Source organism: Manis javanica, chromosome 2 (assembly GCF_040802235.1).
Source record: "Manis javanica isolate MJ-LG chromosome 2, MJ_LKY, whole genome shotgun sequence".
Classification (NCBI taxonomy): Eukaryota; Metazoa; Chordata; class Mammalia; order Pholidota; family Manidae; genus Manis; species Manis javanica.
This window is the reverse complement of record NC_133157.1, coordinates 33,999,277-34,014,451: the sequence shown is the minus strand read 5'-3', so window position 1 is coordinate 34,014,451 and position 15,175 is coordinate 33,999,277. Positions and strand designations below refer to the sequence as shown.

At 47.5% G+C, this 15,175-nt stretch overlaps 1 protein-coding gene across 6 annotated transcripts in view; it reads right to left on the bottom strand.

Annotated features, from left to right (window-relative positions):
* PAX5 (paired box 5) overlaps positions 1 to 15,175 on the bottom strand; it is a 187,704-nt gene that overhangs the window by 127,633 nt on the left and 44,896 nt on the right. For all 6 annotated transcript variants that reach the window (XM_036996590.2, XM_036996586.2, XM_036996591.2 and 3 more), the window contains exon 6: positions 1,267 to 1,442. In XM_036996590.2, the coding sequence (XP_036852485.1) occupies positions 1,267 to 1,442 (176 nt within the window). The remainder of the gene's footprint in view (positions 1 to 1,266; positions 1,443 to 15,175) is intronic.

Sequence of the window (15,175 nt, the reverse complement as noted above, 5' to 3'; positions counted from 1 at the left end):
CCAAGCCTGTCTTGTTCACTGATGTACTTAATGCCTAGCTCCATGCCTTGCACATAGTATACACCCATCAATGTTTGTTAAGTGAATATGTGGCTTGCTGCGTGGCCTTAGGCAAGTCCCTTTGCCTCTCTGGGCCTCTGTTTCCCCATCTAAAAACAAAGATGGTCTGTGAGAGGCCTCATAGATAGACACAGCCAGACTGTGATAGGATGGTAGCCCCATGGCCTTGCTCATGTCTCATCACCCAAGGACCCCTCCAGCCCCTCTCTTCTCCACAGGAGCTTGGGCATACAGCCTACATGGTTTTTAGCAGTTCTTCGGGAAAACTTCAGAAGCATCACCTAATTATTAGACAGAGTGCAGCAAGGCCAGTCCTCACCAGCAGAACCTGCTAGCAAGTGCTGGGCAGTCACCGCTCATCAGTCTCTCAGACTCACCCGCCGGATGGGAGCTCACAGCAGGCAGGAACCACGGCTGAGCTGCTGGGCCTACAAGGTAACCAGCCAGGGCCTGGCACAAGCTGGGCATCAGCAAATAGTCTCCCGAGTGGAATCTGGTACTTTAGGGACCTTATCCAGTCCAAATTGGACAGAGCCTTTCTGGTGCCATCTCTGCAGCCATGGAGAGTGACTGCTTTTCTGCTCAGGACAGAACTGGGGGCTGCTCAGCACAGGCTCGTCCTTCTGCTTCCTTCCCTCTCCTGCCAATGACCCAGCTGGGAGTTTGTCCAGTGAGACACTTCTTCATTTCCACACACTTGGATTCAGTCTCTAAAAGTTTGACAGAGCAGCCTGAAGACAGGGCTGGCAGTGGGGTAAACACCCCTACCATCATAACGTGGCCTGTGGCCTCAGGGTGCTTACATATTCCCACCTTCACCCTAACTGACAGGATGATAACCCAAGACCACCCTAAGTGGCCCAGAAGATCATTATACCCACCCTGTGCAAAGAGCCCTGGGATGGGACGCCATTCAGCAACGGCAGAGCAGCCAGACAAGTCACACCCACCCCCACTTCCAGCTGGCCGGGAAGGCAGAGGCACCAGGGCAATAAGCCACAGAGCCCCAGACAAGTCCTCCTGATCTCATGGGGTACTGCGACTGGCCAATTCTGGCCAAAAATGAGAAGCCCACATCTGAGCAGAACCTGGCTCTCTCACCCACACCCCACCAGAAGCCTTCCTGGGGCAGGGTGTGGGAGGGGGGTGGCCAGCCAGCCCTGTGTTTGGCTGGAGGGCTGGCAGGCAGTGAGTGGTGAGGCATACCTGCTCGGGCTTGATGGGCTCCGTGGTGCTGAAGATGTCCGAGTAGTGCTGCCTCTCAAACACGCGGTCCAGCACCTCCAGCTGCTGCTGCGTGAACAGATCCCCTCGCATCTGCTTCCGGAGGAAATCTCTGCCCGGAAGTGAGTGACCATTTGGCACTGGAGACTCCTGAATACCTTTGATGAGCATGAGAGAAGGGGGGTGAGTGCAGGTGAAGTAAGACATTATCAGACTCTGAGATTGGGAAGAGGGTCTGAGAGACCTATGAAGCCCACTCCCTCCCCGACAAGAGAAGCAGCATGTGCAGGGGCTCAGACAAGGGGTCCATGGCCAAGGTCGCCCTGCTTGTGAGTGCAGAGCCAGCCTCCCGTAGCCACTTGTCAGGCACTGTGTGAAGCCCTTTTTACATGCATCATCTCACCTAACCCTCACAATGACCCCAATGTAAATGGTATTTTCTCCATTTTGCAGATGAGAAAATTGAGTCCTAGAAAGATTAAATGGTTTGCCTGAAGACTGGAACTCAGGTTAACTGAGAGGCTTGATCACTCCATGCCACCATGTCACACCCACCCCCACTTCCAGCTTCCTTTTTGCATTGAAGACCCCCCTCAGAGGGGTTTCTGTGGGACAGTTCTGTCCCAGAACTGATGCCCTTACTCCCAGCTAGCACCTCTACTTGCTTTCTCTACTGTGGAGGAAGGAGAGGTACACCCTGACACTTTGCACAAGTGCCTAAAGTCTGTCATTTCCTTAAGATGGCTTGGGACACTCATAAACATATCATCATTTTTTCATTCATTTCATAAACACTGATAAAATATTCTGTACCAAGTAATATTTTTAAAAAGACAGAGGATACAGTGGTGACCAAGACAGGCCCATCTTTCCAAACTAGAAAATGCAGCCCACTTTAGTTAAGTACTCATACAAACAGACATATGGTACAAATTGTGACTACTGCTAAATAGAAAAAGTGTCTAGAAATATGCATCAGACCATGTACAATGGGGGAGGAGATGGGACCTCACAGGGAGAAATCAGGGGAGCCTTCTAAGGGGAAGTCATGCTTGAACTAAGAGTAGAGGACAAGGGGTCAGCAGGGCAGAGGGTCCGGGTGGAGAGGGCATGTAAGGCAGATGAGACTGCCTGTACAAAGGCCCAGAGATGAAAGGAACAGGGGTTAGGGGAACAGACCCAAGGAGGTGCTGCAGAGGCAGGCCGAGGTCAGGCCAAGCAACCCTGGAGGCCACAGGAAGCCATGGATAGTGGCTGAGCCTTCTGGGTTAGCAATGGGAAGACTTGGAAGGGGGCTAGAGAAACAATCACCCCTCTACAGTGCCAGAGCCTGAATCATTAGTTCCTTTAGATCAGGCTGTGCTTTCTAAGCCCTACTCCCAAGCCTAATCTATTGGAAAGACGGACAACACGAGTTTTGCCTTTGTGAGCATTTGAAAGTGGTACATGGAGTCAGCCTGTCAGCCCATATGGAAGAGGAAACCATTTCTTACTGATGTGTGTGCACTGCTGCCAGGACAGATGCAGCCTGTGAAACACCCAGGCTGCCTCCTCTAGGATGCCTTCCTTCATGCCCCAGCTGCTTCTCTCCCATTCTTGGAGCTCTGACCACGTTCTCCTTTATGGTGAACAGGAGTCAAGTCCCTGGGCCCTTCCCTCTCATCTTGTACTATTAGGCTGTCTTGGGTGGAAAAAACACTGTTAGTTCGTCTCTGTCTCTTCCACAGGAATGTCTGTGGAATAAGTCCACAAGTTAGTAATACCTGTGACAACCGCCTCCACTCTGCAGGTCTGGTGTGCAAATGTCAGGATCTCTCCGCCTGACCTCATTCATTCAGTCATTCATTCTTCCCTCAACCGGCCTTAGTGAATAGGCACTGTGCTAACACCAGGCATACAGTGAAGGGGAAAAGCTTGCCTAGCCCTGTCCTCATGGAGTTATGTTCAGTGGAAAAGGAAAATGTTAATTGAAAAATAATTAGACCAGAAAAGGTGCAAGTGTCAACCAAGATAAATACTCTGACAAAAAGGTGCAGAGTTCTCAGGCCAGGGACACAGCTGACCTACCTCTGGGTGCTGCATGCAGTGGGTGCACAATGAGTATGAGTCAAACCAACCAATTAGACGCTCAGAAATAGCTACAAAAATGGATATCAGAAAATCACCCCTGGCACAAGGATAGGTCTGAACCTCCAGGCCTCCAGGGGAAGCTTCTATAGCATCTTTATCTGTGCCACAAAGATGCTGTCTGACTTCATTGGGGACTGTGGTCTTGGAAACAGGCTACAGAAACACTCAGACCCATCTTATTCCAAGGAGAGAAGTCTGAACTTGGCAATGTGAATGGTATGCTTAAATATATGGACAGACATGGGCTAGAGTACAAAGGTATATAGGGGGCATGGTATCTTTAAATCTTTTTTTCTACTCCAAATCAAATAATATGTAATAGACCCAGTGCTGGGCTTATTCAACCATGTCTCATAGAATTAACATTCTGGAAGCTAGCTTCAGGGGAGCAAGGGGCAGGAAGCCCTGTCTCGGGGAGCAAAGAAATACTGGCTTTAAATTTCAGGTTAAACCAATGTTATTCACAACCCGGCTTTGAAGCTAAAAGCTTTACACAGTCAGGTCTGGTCACGCAAAGGAGGAGGAAGCAAAATAGCCTCAGATTCCCATCTGTCAAGAGAAAGCTGTCTCTTGTGTGTCTTAAAAGATCATAAACCCATTGCATTTTCTTCAGAGCACAGTGGAATCAGGGGTTTTGCATTTTGTTTGGTGGTTTCTGGTTAGTTTCTTTAAAAATCTTCATGTACTTGATGTTTGCAGATGCTTACTGGGAAGAAAAAACAAACAAACAGGAACCCCATTACTCCTTCTAGCACAGTGGCCTTTGGGATGCAACCACAGCCAAAGGTGCAGGAGCCCCAGAGAAGGAGGCTGCAGTCCCTGGGTCAGCCTCTGGCCTTTCTCTCCAGAGCCCAGCCAACACCAGAACCCTTACAGAGACTCCTTCATCCTCACAGGTGTCACTCTGTGTGGCAGGGCAGTGGCAGGGCCCAGTGGGAAAAGAGTTGGGAGCCAGCAGACCTGGGTTCTAGCCCCAGCTCTGCCATTACTTGCTATGTGAGCCCAGGCAAGATCCCTTCCTACTCTAGGCTTCAGGAGCCCCATCCATAAACTTAGGATGCAGGGCCAGTCATCTCTGATCATTTACTCCTCCAAAGTCAACCTAGATTTTGTCTACTAAATAGTATTAAACAAACATTAATTTATTTTCCTATTTTGGTTGGTTGTGCAGTCTTTGTAGGGGACCCCACCACCACCACCACCAGTGTCCATTCTAGCACAGGGGGATTGCCCAGACCTATCCAGGGGATCCCATTCTCTTTGCTAATACTTGGTTTAGGCATGGTCATGTGAGGCAAAGAGGGGCTGTTTGGGGGCTTCTGGGAAGAAGTCAGAGACAGGAAGAAATCTGTTTTCTTCACTAGAATACCTTTACCCTTAATCCTTTAGAAGAGTGAAAATAACTCTCAGGTCCTGTTACTGCTTTATACACAACAGCCCCAGCCTTACCCCAGGGTCCAAGGTCCTCTCCTGATCTGGCCTACAGGGCTTCAACATCCAGCCTGTTTGCTGCTTCCTACCCCCCGATCCTGGCCCCCATTGTGCACCCAGACTTGCCTCCCAAGTGAAGATGGCGGACAGAGACAGAAGTCTAGAGCCAGGGCAGCTGGGAAGATTGGACTGATGCTGGGGCATTCCCAGCTTGGGTCAGGTGAGCCCAGAGAGCTGGGGGCTGGTCTGCTCAGATGGCTGCAGTGGCTAATTCCAAAAGCAGTCTATAAAGCAGAGACCAACAAAATCAAAACACACTAATTTTCAGCTTTAAGAAACTATTTCATATGCAACAGATGCTTGCTGAGGGCAATAGTGGCTTCTCACTTATAAAGGTGGGGGAGCAAGTTATTTGTTTTGGGGTCACATTACCAAAATGCCCTGCATACGACTGAGAGAGCCTAGCAAAGAAGAAGGGTACCAATAGTAGTGATGGGGACACAGGCTTCTCCAAGCCTCCTGTGACCTTACCCTGGATGGAGCACTGGTCAGTGCCAGGCACTGAGCCAAACTTTTTTTGCATCCTTAAATTTCACTGATCCTCAGAACATCAGTGGGAATATTGTGTGAGACCCATATTCTTACCCCATTTTACAAATAAGAAAACTGAGGTTCATAGAGGTTGAATATTTTGTTTGGTGGTTTCTGGTTAGTTTCTTTAAAAATCTTCATGTACTTGATGTTTGCAGATGCTTACTGGGAAGAAAAAACAAACAAACAGGAACCCCATTACTCCTTCTAACACAGTGGCCTTTGGGTCACTCAGCTGGGATTTGTACCCATCTCTTAATCTGCAGACCCAGTGCTCTCTCCACTTCCCTTTACTCTTCAGGTCAGCTACTAAAAGCTCTCCGCTTCCTCATCTGGAAACTGGGAACAATGGTATGCAAGACATTCCCTGCAGCTTTACAAGGATAGAATGAGTTAACGCCTGTGACATGCTTAGCACAGTGTCTGGCACAAAGTTAGTGTACAAACAATGTTAGCTGCTAGCATCATCATTTTCACCAGGAAAACCTGTCTAAGACTTTCCCAGGACAAAGCCCAAGGCTTCTGGGCCTCCAGGGTCTGCCCCTCCAGTCAGGGTCCCTCTTCCAGTCACCCCACGCCACCATTCCAGCAAGCTACTCCTCACTCCTCAACTGTCCCTTCATGTTGCCACTGTTTCATCGTGTTTCCTCTGCTGGGTCACCCTTCACTCCTGCCCAGGAAGGCTCTGCCGAAAAGCCACCTCCTCTTGGAAGCCTGCCTCCAAGTCCAAAGGCTGAATTAATTGCCTTAGTTCTGGGTCTCCTCGGCAAACTGCACTGCTACCACTAGGAACTGGATTTTGCTCCTCACAAACCATCCTGTGAGGTTGGTTCTTGGAATCCCCATTTTTTATCTGAGGGGACTGGCAGAGATAATAAGAAACTTGTTCAAGGTCTCAGCAAATATAGCAGAGTACTGGCACCATCTTTTAATGTGCCTTCAAGTGAAGCTGAGCACTGTGAAGGATGCTGCACAGTGGCCGGGGGAAGCCTGGGCCCCTGCACTCAGACCAGCCCAGGGGCAAACCCTCACTCTGACTCTTACAAACCTGCGATATTTGAGAAACTTCCGTAACCTCTCCCATCCTTGATTTTCTCTTCTGTAAAATGAGGTAATAATGATTCCTGCAGTTGATGAAAGAACTGAACACGTAAATGCTGACCACAGCACCTGGTACATAGTAAGTGCTCAGAAAACACAAGCTGTTTCTAGAATGAGTCCTTCTCTCCTTCCCTGCTAAGAGTATGAGCTCTCTGAGGATGGAGATTACATCTGACTCGCCTCAGGCATAGACACTAATCGGTGTTTGCTGGATGAAGGAGTGACATCGGCAGGCTTGAGGGGCTGCAGGCCTAACCGACTCAGGGGACTCAAGAGTGGCATATGGTCTGCGGCACCACCAGAGAACTTAGAAAGACACCTTCGGGAATGACCTCTGTGACATCAGGGACCCCAGGGGAAGAAAGAATGAAATGACTAAGGGTTTATGGTCTACCTACTTCTAAGAAAGATTTGAGGCAGTTCATAATATTTTAAATGAGAGGATGATAAACTACCAAAACGCTGTTGAGCTCTGAGCTTCCCAGCGACACACACCAGAAGGAAAATGCATCAAGTCCTCCATGCTCAGTCCCCACAGGGACCAAAAAATGCCATTAATTTGTCTACTCAAAATAAATCACGGAGCTTCTATTCCCTGCATTGTACCAACTGGATGCTTAGGGAGACCTGGAGATGACTGACAACAGGAAGGGTTTCTGGAGGTGGGACCATCCCCGCCAAACCTCAGACGAGGAGGGGAGACAGGTGCTGAGATAAGGGTACAGGATTCCAGGCATAGACAACAAAAGCATCTATTATGAGCCAGGCTCTGTGCTGGCAGGGCTGGAAATGTTCCATGGCAGCCCAGAACCAAAATTAATGTTGTGGGTGAAATTATAAATCCCATCCCAAACTGGGGTCGCAGACTGAGAAAAATTAAAGTGGCATGGAGGAAAATTCCACTGGAACTACCATTATTCAGCAATTAGTTTCACTCAATCTTTCTTCTCAGAGAAGGAAAATGCAAAATTGTAAAATTGCTAAATACATTCAGGTTCAACCAGAGTGAATCTGATTGTGTTGTGTGTTACCCAATAAGTCATATGCTGTCAGCAAGAAAAAGGCCCCAAAGGACAGATGATTCCACACTGAAGGATGGCAAAGGGATTTGTCGAGGAAGAGCAGGCGGGTTCAAGGTGAGTGAACCTAGGAAGACATGAGGCCCCTAATGCTTGTTCCAAGCTTCACGAATCCATTCATTTTGGAGCAACATGCACCAAACTCTATCTGAGTGACTGGCCCTCTGCTTGGCACCTGAGGTAGAGGGAGGTTTAAGTTCTAGCTCCTGCCATCAGTGGAGGACATAGACAAGTGAATCATTTCAGTGTAGTAAAGTAAGTGCTGGGAGTCTGAGAAGCAGTGACAGCCCTGGAAGCCAAATGGTAGTAGCCAGCCCTCATAAAGTGCTTACTCTGTTCCAGGCACTATTTTAAGCACCTTATTTACTTTTCACAACAACCCAATGATGTCAAGTCTGGTATTGCTCCCTCCTATTTTACAGATGAGGAAACTGAGGCACAGAGGCGTTAAGTAACTTGCCCAAGGTCACAGAGCTAAAAGACGGAGGAACTGGGATCCAAACCCAAGCAGTCTGACCCCAGAGTCTGCCCCTAACCCTATACTAAACTGATTAATCCAGTCTCGGGGCAAGGTGATCCAGAAAGGCCCCCTGGAAAAGATGAAGCCCAAGTCTTAAGGATGAGAAGGAAGGAGCTAGCCAAAAAGAAAAGCAGGAATGAAGTGCACTACAATCAGAGCGAGGAGCATATGCAAAGGCCTGGAGGCACAAGAAAGCATGGTACCTGGGGAGTGGCTATAATTCTGGAGGCTTCGAATGCAGAAATTGGGGGAGAGGGATGGGAGCAAAGTGTGCAAGGCTCTTTCCTCTCTGTCTCGCTGTTCAACACCATTACCCATTATCCAAAGCCTAAAATATACTCTGATGTACAAACAATGCAAATACGAAATATATGAAGAGATGGGATTTCTTTGTGCTTAAATGAATCAAAATGACCAGGCAGGCAGGAAGTAATACCTTGTGCATTGCCACAGGACAAGTCTGGTCTCTCTAATCCATACTATCCAAGTCCATTACCTCCTACAGTAGTACCTAATTACTCCACCTTACAGAGAGATATGCACACTAATTAGGAAGGATGTTAACCACCATAGTGAAAATATTCCACAGCAAATGAAATATTACTAGGAGCAAAAGGATGATTTGTTTCTGTGAATTGTGCTTTTAAATGAGATCAAAGAATGCTAAAGGCTTCATTTTAATTATACCTGGAAGGTCTTCCTGTGCATGCACCCCTTTTTTGGCTTTCATGCACACAGCAGTCTGTCTCCCATCCCCCCCTGCACAGAAATAAATAAAGGGTTTAAAAATCATATTTACATTGATATCTTTGCATTACCCCATTTGAGTTTTTAAATTACTATCTTTATTTTTTTCCAAGGACAATATAACTAAAAAGAAGGTTCATATTTTGAAGTGTATCTATCTGATCATTGCACAAATGTTTTTAGGAGAAATCACTATATTTCTGCAAGATGGGTATGGGTTTTGCCATAGATCAAAGTGAGAGGGAGGAAAAAAAGATAAATCATCAGAGATCCAAAAATACTTTTCATTTGGAGAAGATATCAGGCCATTTCTTTGGGACTGATGGAGTCCCTGTTCTGTCTCCATTACCCGAGGCAGGCAGCCCCAGCTAGGAGCCAACCACTGAGATTATATTCCCCATAAGATGGTCCCCAATATATATATATATATATGATCTTCAACCTCTATTGATTGACCAATTTCACAAGCAAAGACTGGTGAAATGAAGCTGAAATGAACATCATGCTTTAACTCATTGAACCTATCAGGCCTGAGTTAATCTCACTGTCCACTGTCTCTGATAGAATTCAATTGATCAATCATGTTTCGGTGATAGTACCATTTCACTGGCTTATTGCTTCTTCATTTCAGAGCTTGACCTGTTAGATATACTTGGACTGGCTCAACTCCTCTTGGATACACAGAGATCAGCCTCTGTCTGCCAATGTGTGTCATCTCCTGTCCCAGTTGAAAAGAACTCGAGAGGTTTTTGTGTATATCTGTGGTGTGTTTTTATACCAAACACACACACATCAATGGTGGATTTATGATGGCATGGAATTGAGTGAGCACAAATTATAAGAGGGACTCTTCCTTTTGCACGGGAGCCCCATCATTCCCTTTTACATAGCTAAATCGACTTGTCTGAGCTCTGTACTCTGTAGAGACATATTCTTGTATTATACTGAATTGTGCTTTTAAATGAGATCAAAGAATGCTAAAGACTTCGTTTTAATTATACCTAGAAGGTCTTCCTGTGCATGCACCCCTTTTTTGGCCTAGACAGGATAAGGCACATTGGAAAATGGTAACCACAACAATAATAGCAATTGCTGCTGAAGTATAAATTCATGCTGACCTTTCACATTCATCAGTTTATCTGATTCTTGTGATAACTTAAGGAGATGGGCAAGAGATTATCATTCCCATTTTGCAGATGAGAAAATGGGCTCAGAGAAGGGGAGGTGGCTTGCCCAAGGCCACACAGCAGTTATCAGGATAGGTGACACTGAGAACCCTGGTGTCTCAGCTCCTGAGTGCTTCCCACCCCTCTGAGACTGACCCCCAAGTGGTCTCAGAATTGCCAAGCCATTTTGGGCACACCATTCTGTGCCTGACTACTGGGATAAAGAAGACATGCTCAAAATTCTATTCAGAGAATTTCAGAGCTAAGGATGGATTCTAAGATCAACTTCAAGCTTAGAAGCTGAAGCCCAGAGGGCAATAAACAGTTGTCCAAAGTCATCAGACACTCAGCAGCCCAACTGGAACTTGAACCTTGGATCCCAGGCCCTTGGCCCAGGACTCTGCACTTACTCTCAACACCTCCCTAATTTATGCCAAGCCAATGAGCTCATGGGAACAGAAAGAACTTCATTCTCCACTGCCAAAGTGGCCCAATGTGCTGGTGCCTTCGTGGCATTTAATTTAATTTTCCCAATTGCAAGCCAAGATGCTGCGCTTCGGGAAATCAGAGGACAGGGGCTCCTCTGGGCTGTCTGCCCAGAGGGGTGGTTCTGGGAGCCACAAGGCTGAGCCCAGCATGTGGGTCTCTAGAGGAGGCCAGGGCAATGACAGTTTGCAAATAAGCCTTGCATCTGCTCAGAGCTGGCAGAGTCTGCAAACACACTAATGGACTTTCCTCTGCCTGCGGGGTGCTGGGGAGAAGCAATAAATAAAGTAGGTGCCTCTGGGGGGAGCCATTGCTGAGGCCAGAGACAGGACTGAGATTAGGGATGTGCTGAGGGTGAGGGGAAGGGCTTCTGGGCCTCCCAGGGCAGCACGCTGCCCCCTTACCCACAAAATAACACTCCACCTTCCAAAAACACCAATCCCCACATCTCAGATTCCCCAGTTTGTGTTCCAAATAGTCCAGCCCTTGTCTGAGTATTTTGACAGTCCTAAAATTCACCCCAGACACAGAAGGCTTGTGCAGTGGAGGGGCTCATGTGGTCTGATCTGGCCACAATGTAGAGCCCCCGTTGGAGGATGACAAGACTGAGGCCCAGCGGCCAGATGGAGGCCCACACCCAGGACAGAGCTGATGACAGGAATGGCTACCCAGGGTTCAGGGCCAGGCTCAGAAGATGACTAGGAGGGAAAGTTGGCTGGAGTTAGTGACTCAGTTGCAACAGAGGACAAAATGCGCCTCTGAAGTTCCCTGTGAGACACTCTGAGCTGTCCACTGATGACCCACTGTACTCTGAGCAAAATTCACACTGGATCATGGCTGACAAAGGCCCTACTGCATATGGGTACTGGGCCCTGCCACCCCCCCACTTCCTGACCTCCCCCCTCCCCCCACCCTCTTCCACTTATTCTGCTCTAGCCACAATGGCCTCCTTGCTGTCCCTTAATCAGGCCAAGCATACCCTCTCCGCAGGCCTTTGCATGTGCTGTTCCTTCTCTCTTGGAACATGCCTCCTCAGGTATCTGTTTGGCTCACTCCTCCATCCCTTAGAGTCTCTAATCAAACACCATCTCACTATATGACCACCCTCCAAAACCAGCATATACCCTACCCTTGCCCCTGCTTCATTCTCTAGCTCCTTACCCAACTTATCACCCTCCAGAGCACTTAGCGATGTTGTTTATTTCCCTTCCTTATTTATTCTCTCTTCCCCCATTAGAATGCCATTTGTAAAGGCAGAGATTTTTGTCTGTCTTATTCATTGCTGTATCCCCAACACACAGAAAAATGCCTGGCACATAGCAGACACAGAGTAAATACCTGTGGAGTGAATGAATAAAAGTGGATGTTTCATTGAAAGTGCAAAATAATAAAAAACAGGTACAAAGGAGATAGCTACTCCTTGGTCATCTCCTTTTGGGAAAGAGTGGTCACTCCCTCACTGGGGGCATCTGATGACCCCTTTCATGCCTGGCCTAGGGCTTGAGACACAGAACTCCTCCAGAGAAAGCAAAAGGGGCCACCAAGCCTTACCCACCACTGAGGCCATAGTCCTCAACACCGAGTGAGGAATGGTGTTGGGTGAGGAACCAGTGAATGGGTGACTGACTCCCCAAGGGGGAGGCCCAGCCTTGGAAGTGTTTAAATGACAAAGACAGCAGTGCACAGGGTGCAAGCTCTGGCTGTGCCACTTGCAGCTGTGTGACCTTACACGGCTCAGCTCATCTATGCAATGGGGTCAATAAATTGTGCCAAGCCTAACCATTGGGTTAGAGCAAGCAAGCAAATGGATTCCAAATGAGAGTGCTGTCTACACAGCAAACATCTCACATTTGCAGATAAGGACAGGGACTGAAGACAGAAAAAGGGAAACCATTTCCTTAATTTAAAAGAGGGGCACCTGGCTAAGCTGCAACCCTTGGTTTATGTATTCATTCATCTTTTGTTGGTGCTCTGGCCCCAAACATAGCCCTGTAAGAGAACCAAGGCTCAGCCCTGAGGAGACAAAACCAGAAGATGAAGTTATGATTCAAGCATGGGGAAGTACCCTAAGAGAGCCCCCAAACAACAGGCAGTAGGGACTCAGACACAGGAGCTGTGTGGGAATGGGGGACGTGTGGTCTGGGAAGGCTTCCTAGAGAGAGGAAGCAGCATTTGAGACAGGATTTGGACTTGAGGGTATGGGGAAGACAGAGAGGGTCTCAGACAGAGGTGAGATGTGGGCGGGACAATGTTCACTGACTGCGGACCCATGGAGGAAAGTCACAGAGCTTCCAGATATAAATCAGGCCATGTTTCTGTCTCCCCAGGGCCAGAATTTACACACAGTATATGCAGACTTTTCTTTTTAACAGTCACAGAACTTCCCAAAGGAAGGCACCCCAGAGAGAAATTCATTTGTTCCAGTGGATCTCAACAAGGGTGCTCACATCAGACGATTTGGGAAGAGCGTGAGTTACTTTTACTGGGGTGGAGTTACCACATCAGCGGACAGATCCAGGGTGCTGCCGGCTCAGCCCAGCACAGTGAAGGACTGCCTGCCTCCCACACATCTTTGGAATGACTCATCCCACATTCAGTTAGGTTACCCATGAACCTAACTCAGTTTTACTTATATATACAAACTTGATGTTTCACTTTACACTGACTTTTCCAGAACTACAACCATCATATAAATAAGGGAAGATTATGCTTTGGCTGGAATTTTATCAAGACATGTTTACAATTTCAGAAAACCAGTTTGCTGATGGCAACACCACTAGGGGCCTTCGTATTGCCAAAAAACACATCTGTCCACATTTGTAGCTGCTGCATTCATGGTGATTCTATGCCTAAGTGCAAGCAACCGGCTACTCCATTGTGTCTTCTACTATAGCCACGTCTGAGCATTTACACAATGAAAGACATCATTCTATAGTGACTTTATTTTTCTTTCCCCTTTTGTTACAACTGGGGCATTGTACTGATTGTTTAAATTATGTGTGTAGGTAAGTTGTATTTTTTCTAAATTTCACTTTGGGATAGCAAGGGAAGCATAACAAAATATTGTTTTGAAGAGGGGACATTAAGTTGACAGGATTTAAATTCACAGCATGTGATTTCCAAGGTCCCTCCCATTCTGCCAGTTAGGACTATCCCATATTGGGACAATCTTCCTCATCTGTCTTCCTGAAAAAGGAACAATTCCAGGGAGAAAAAGAGTTCTCCAGACCCCTTTTGAGGGACAGGAAGACAAATGTCAAAATTAATTCTAAAATAAATGTACTTCCTCAGGCATGAATAGTGAGAGCTTATTCCTAAAAGACAGCACCAGATTCTCCCATTCTTTCTAAAAACCCATTTCCTAAATATGCCAGAGCCAAGAAGGGACCAGCTCCTCTTCTTGCCAGGGTCTTCCCTCAGCCATCTATATCAAGGTCGGAGCAAAAGGCCAGGGAAAGAAAAGACACCTGGAAAACTCAGTGCTCCTGTCATCCTGCAGACAGTCAGAATGAGCTTTGGAGCAGAGAGGGAAGTGGGACTGAGACTGGGGTGAGGTGTAAGAGCAGGGCTGGGGCCAGAGGGGGAATCTCTGCTACCTCTGCCACTAGCAGAGTAGGTAAGTAAACAAGCACAGGCTCTGAAACCGGACTGCTTGGGTTTGAATCCCAGCCCTGAGACTTACTAGCTGTATGACCCTGGACTGATTATTTAACCTCATCTTTTTCATCTGCAAAAGAGAAATAGTAATAGTACCTACACTTCTTAAGGCTGCTGTGAGCACAGTGCCTATCACATAGTGAGTACCCTAGGCTCACTTGTCAGCCTCATAAAGCTGAGAAAAGAGAGCTTTTTCTCCCCCACTGGTCATACTGCATGGCCAGAGCACTGGGCTGGGAGCAGAGACCTGGTCCTGGCTGATATTCCCCCTGGACCACTCACACTCAACTGGCCCTCAGAGATCATCAATTCCAATTGCCCCATTTTACATATGGGGATACTGAGGCCCAGAGATGGAAAGAAAAAGAACAGAACTCACACAGCAAACTAGTGTCAGATTTCTAGTGTAGACTCCTTCCACAACATCATGCTGCTTCCTAAGCTAAGCATCAGTTTGTACATCTGTGAACAGGGGTAACTGTCACAAGGTGGCACGAGGGGTCACTGAATGCAATGACAGAGGGAAAAGCTCTTACTAAGTCCAAACTAAGTCTTTGCCAACTTAAGGAATTTCAGTCATTCAGTCACTTGGCACACAGAAGATGTCTGACAGCCATTTATCCCGTGCATTGCATTATCATCTCTCACTGGCTAGTAAAGTTGCCCAGCAGCGGGGACCTGTACAGAGTACTTGACACATGGCTGGGTTTCAGTAAATATCCATTGAGTGTATGATAGCATGTCTGAAAACGGAACTGGAAAAGAAAAAAGAAGAAAAGGAACACAGGTGTCTCCAACCAGAGGGAAAGCAAGAGATTGCTAAGAAGAAAGACGGCCACTTCTTTGTCCCTCCTTTCACGTCTGTGCTAGGTGCCAGGCCCCGTACTGGGTGCTGAGGAAGCCGCTGGGGTGAGCGAGAGGTACCGCTGTCCTTGGAATTGATGGTCTGACACGGAGGCAGTAGGAAGCTGGGGGGCAGGCGG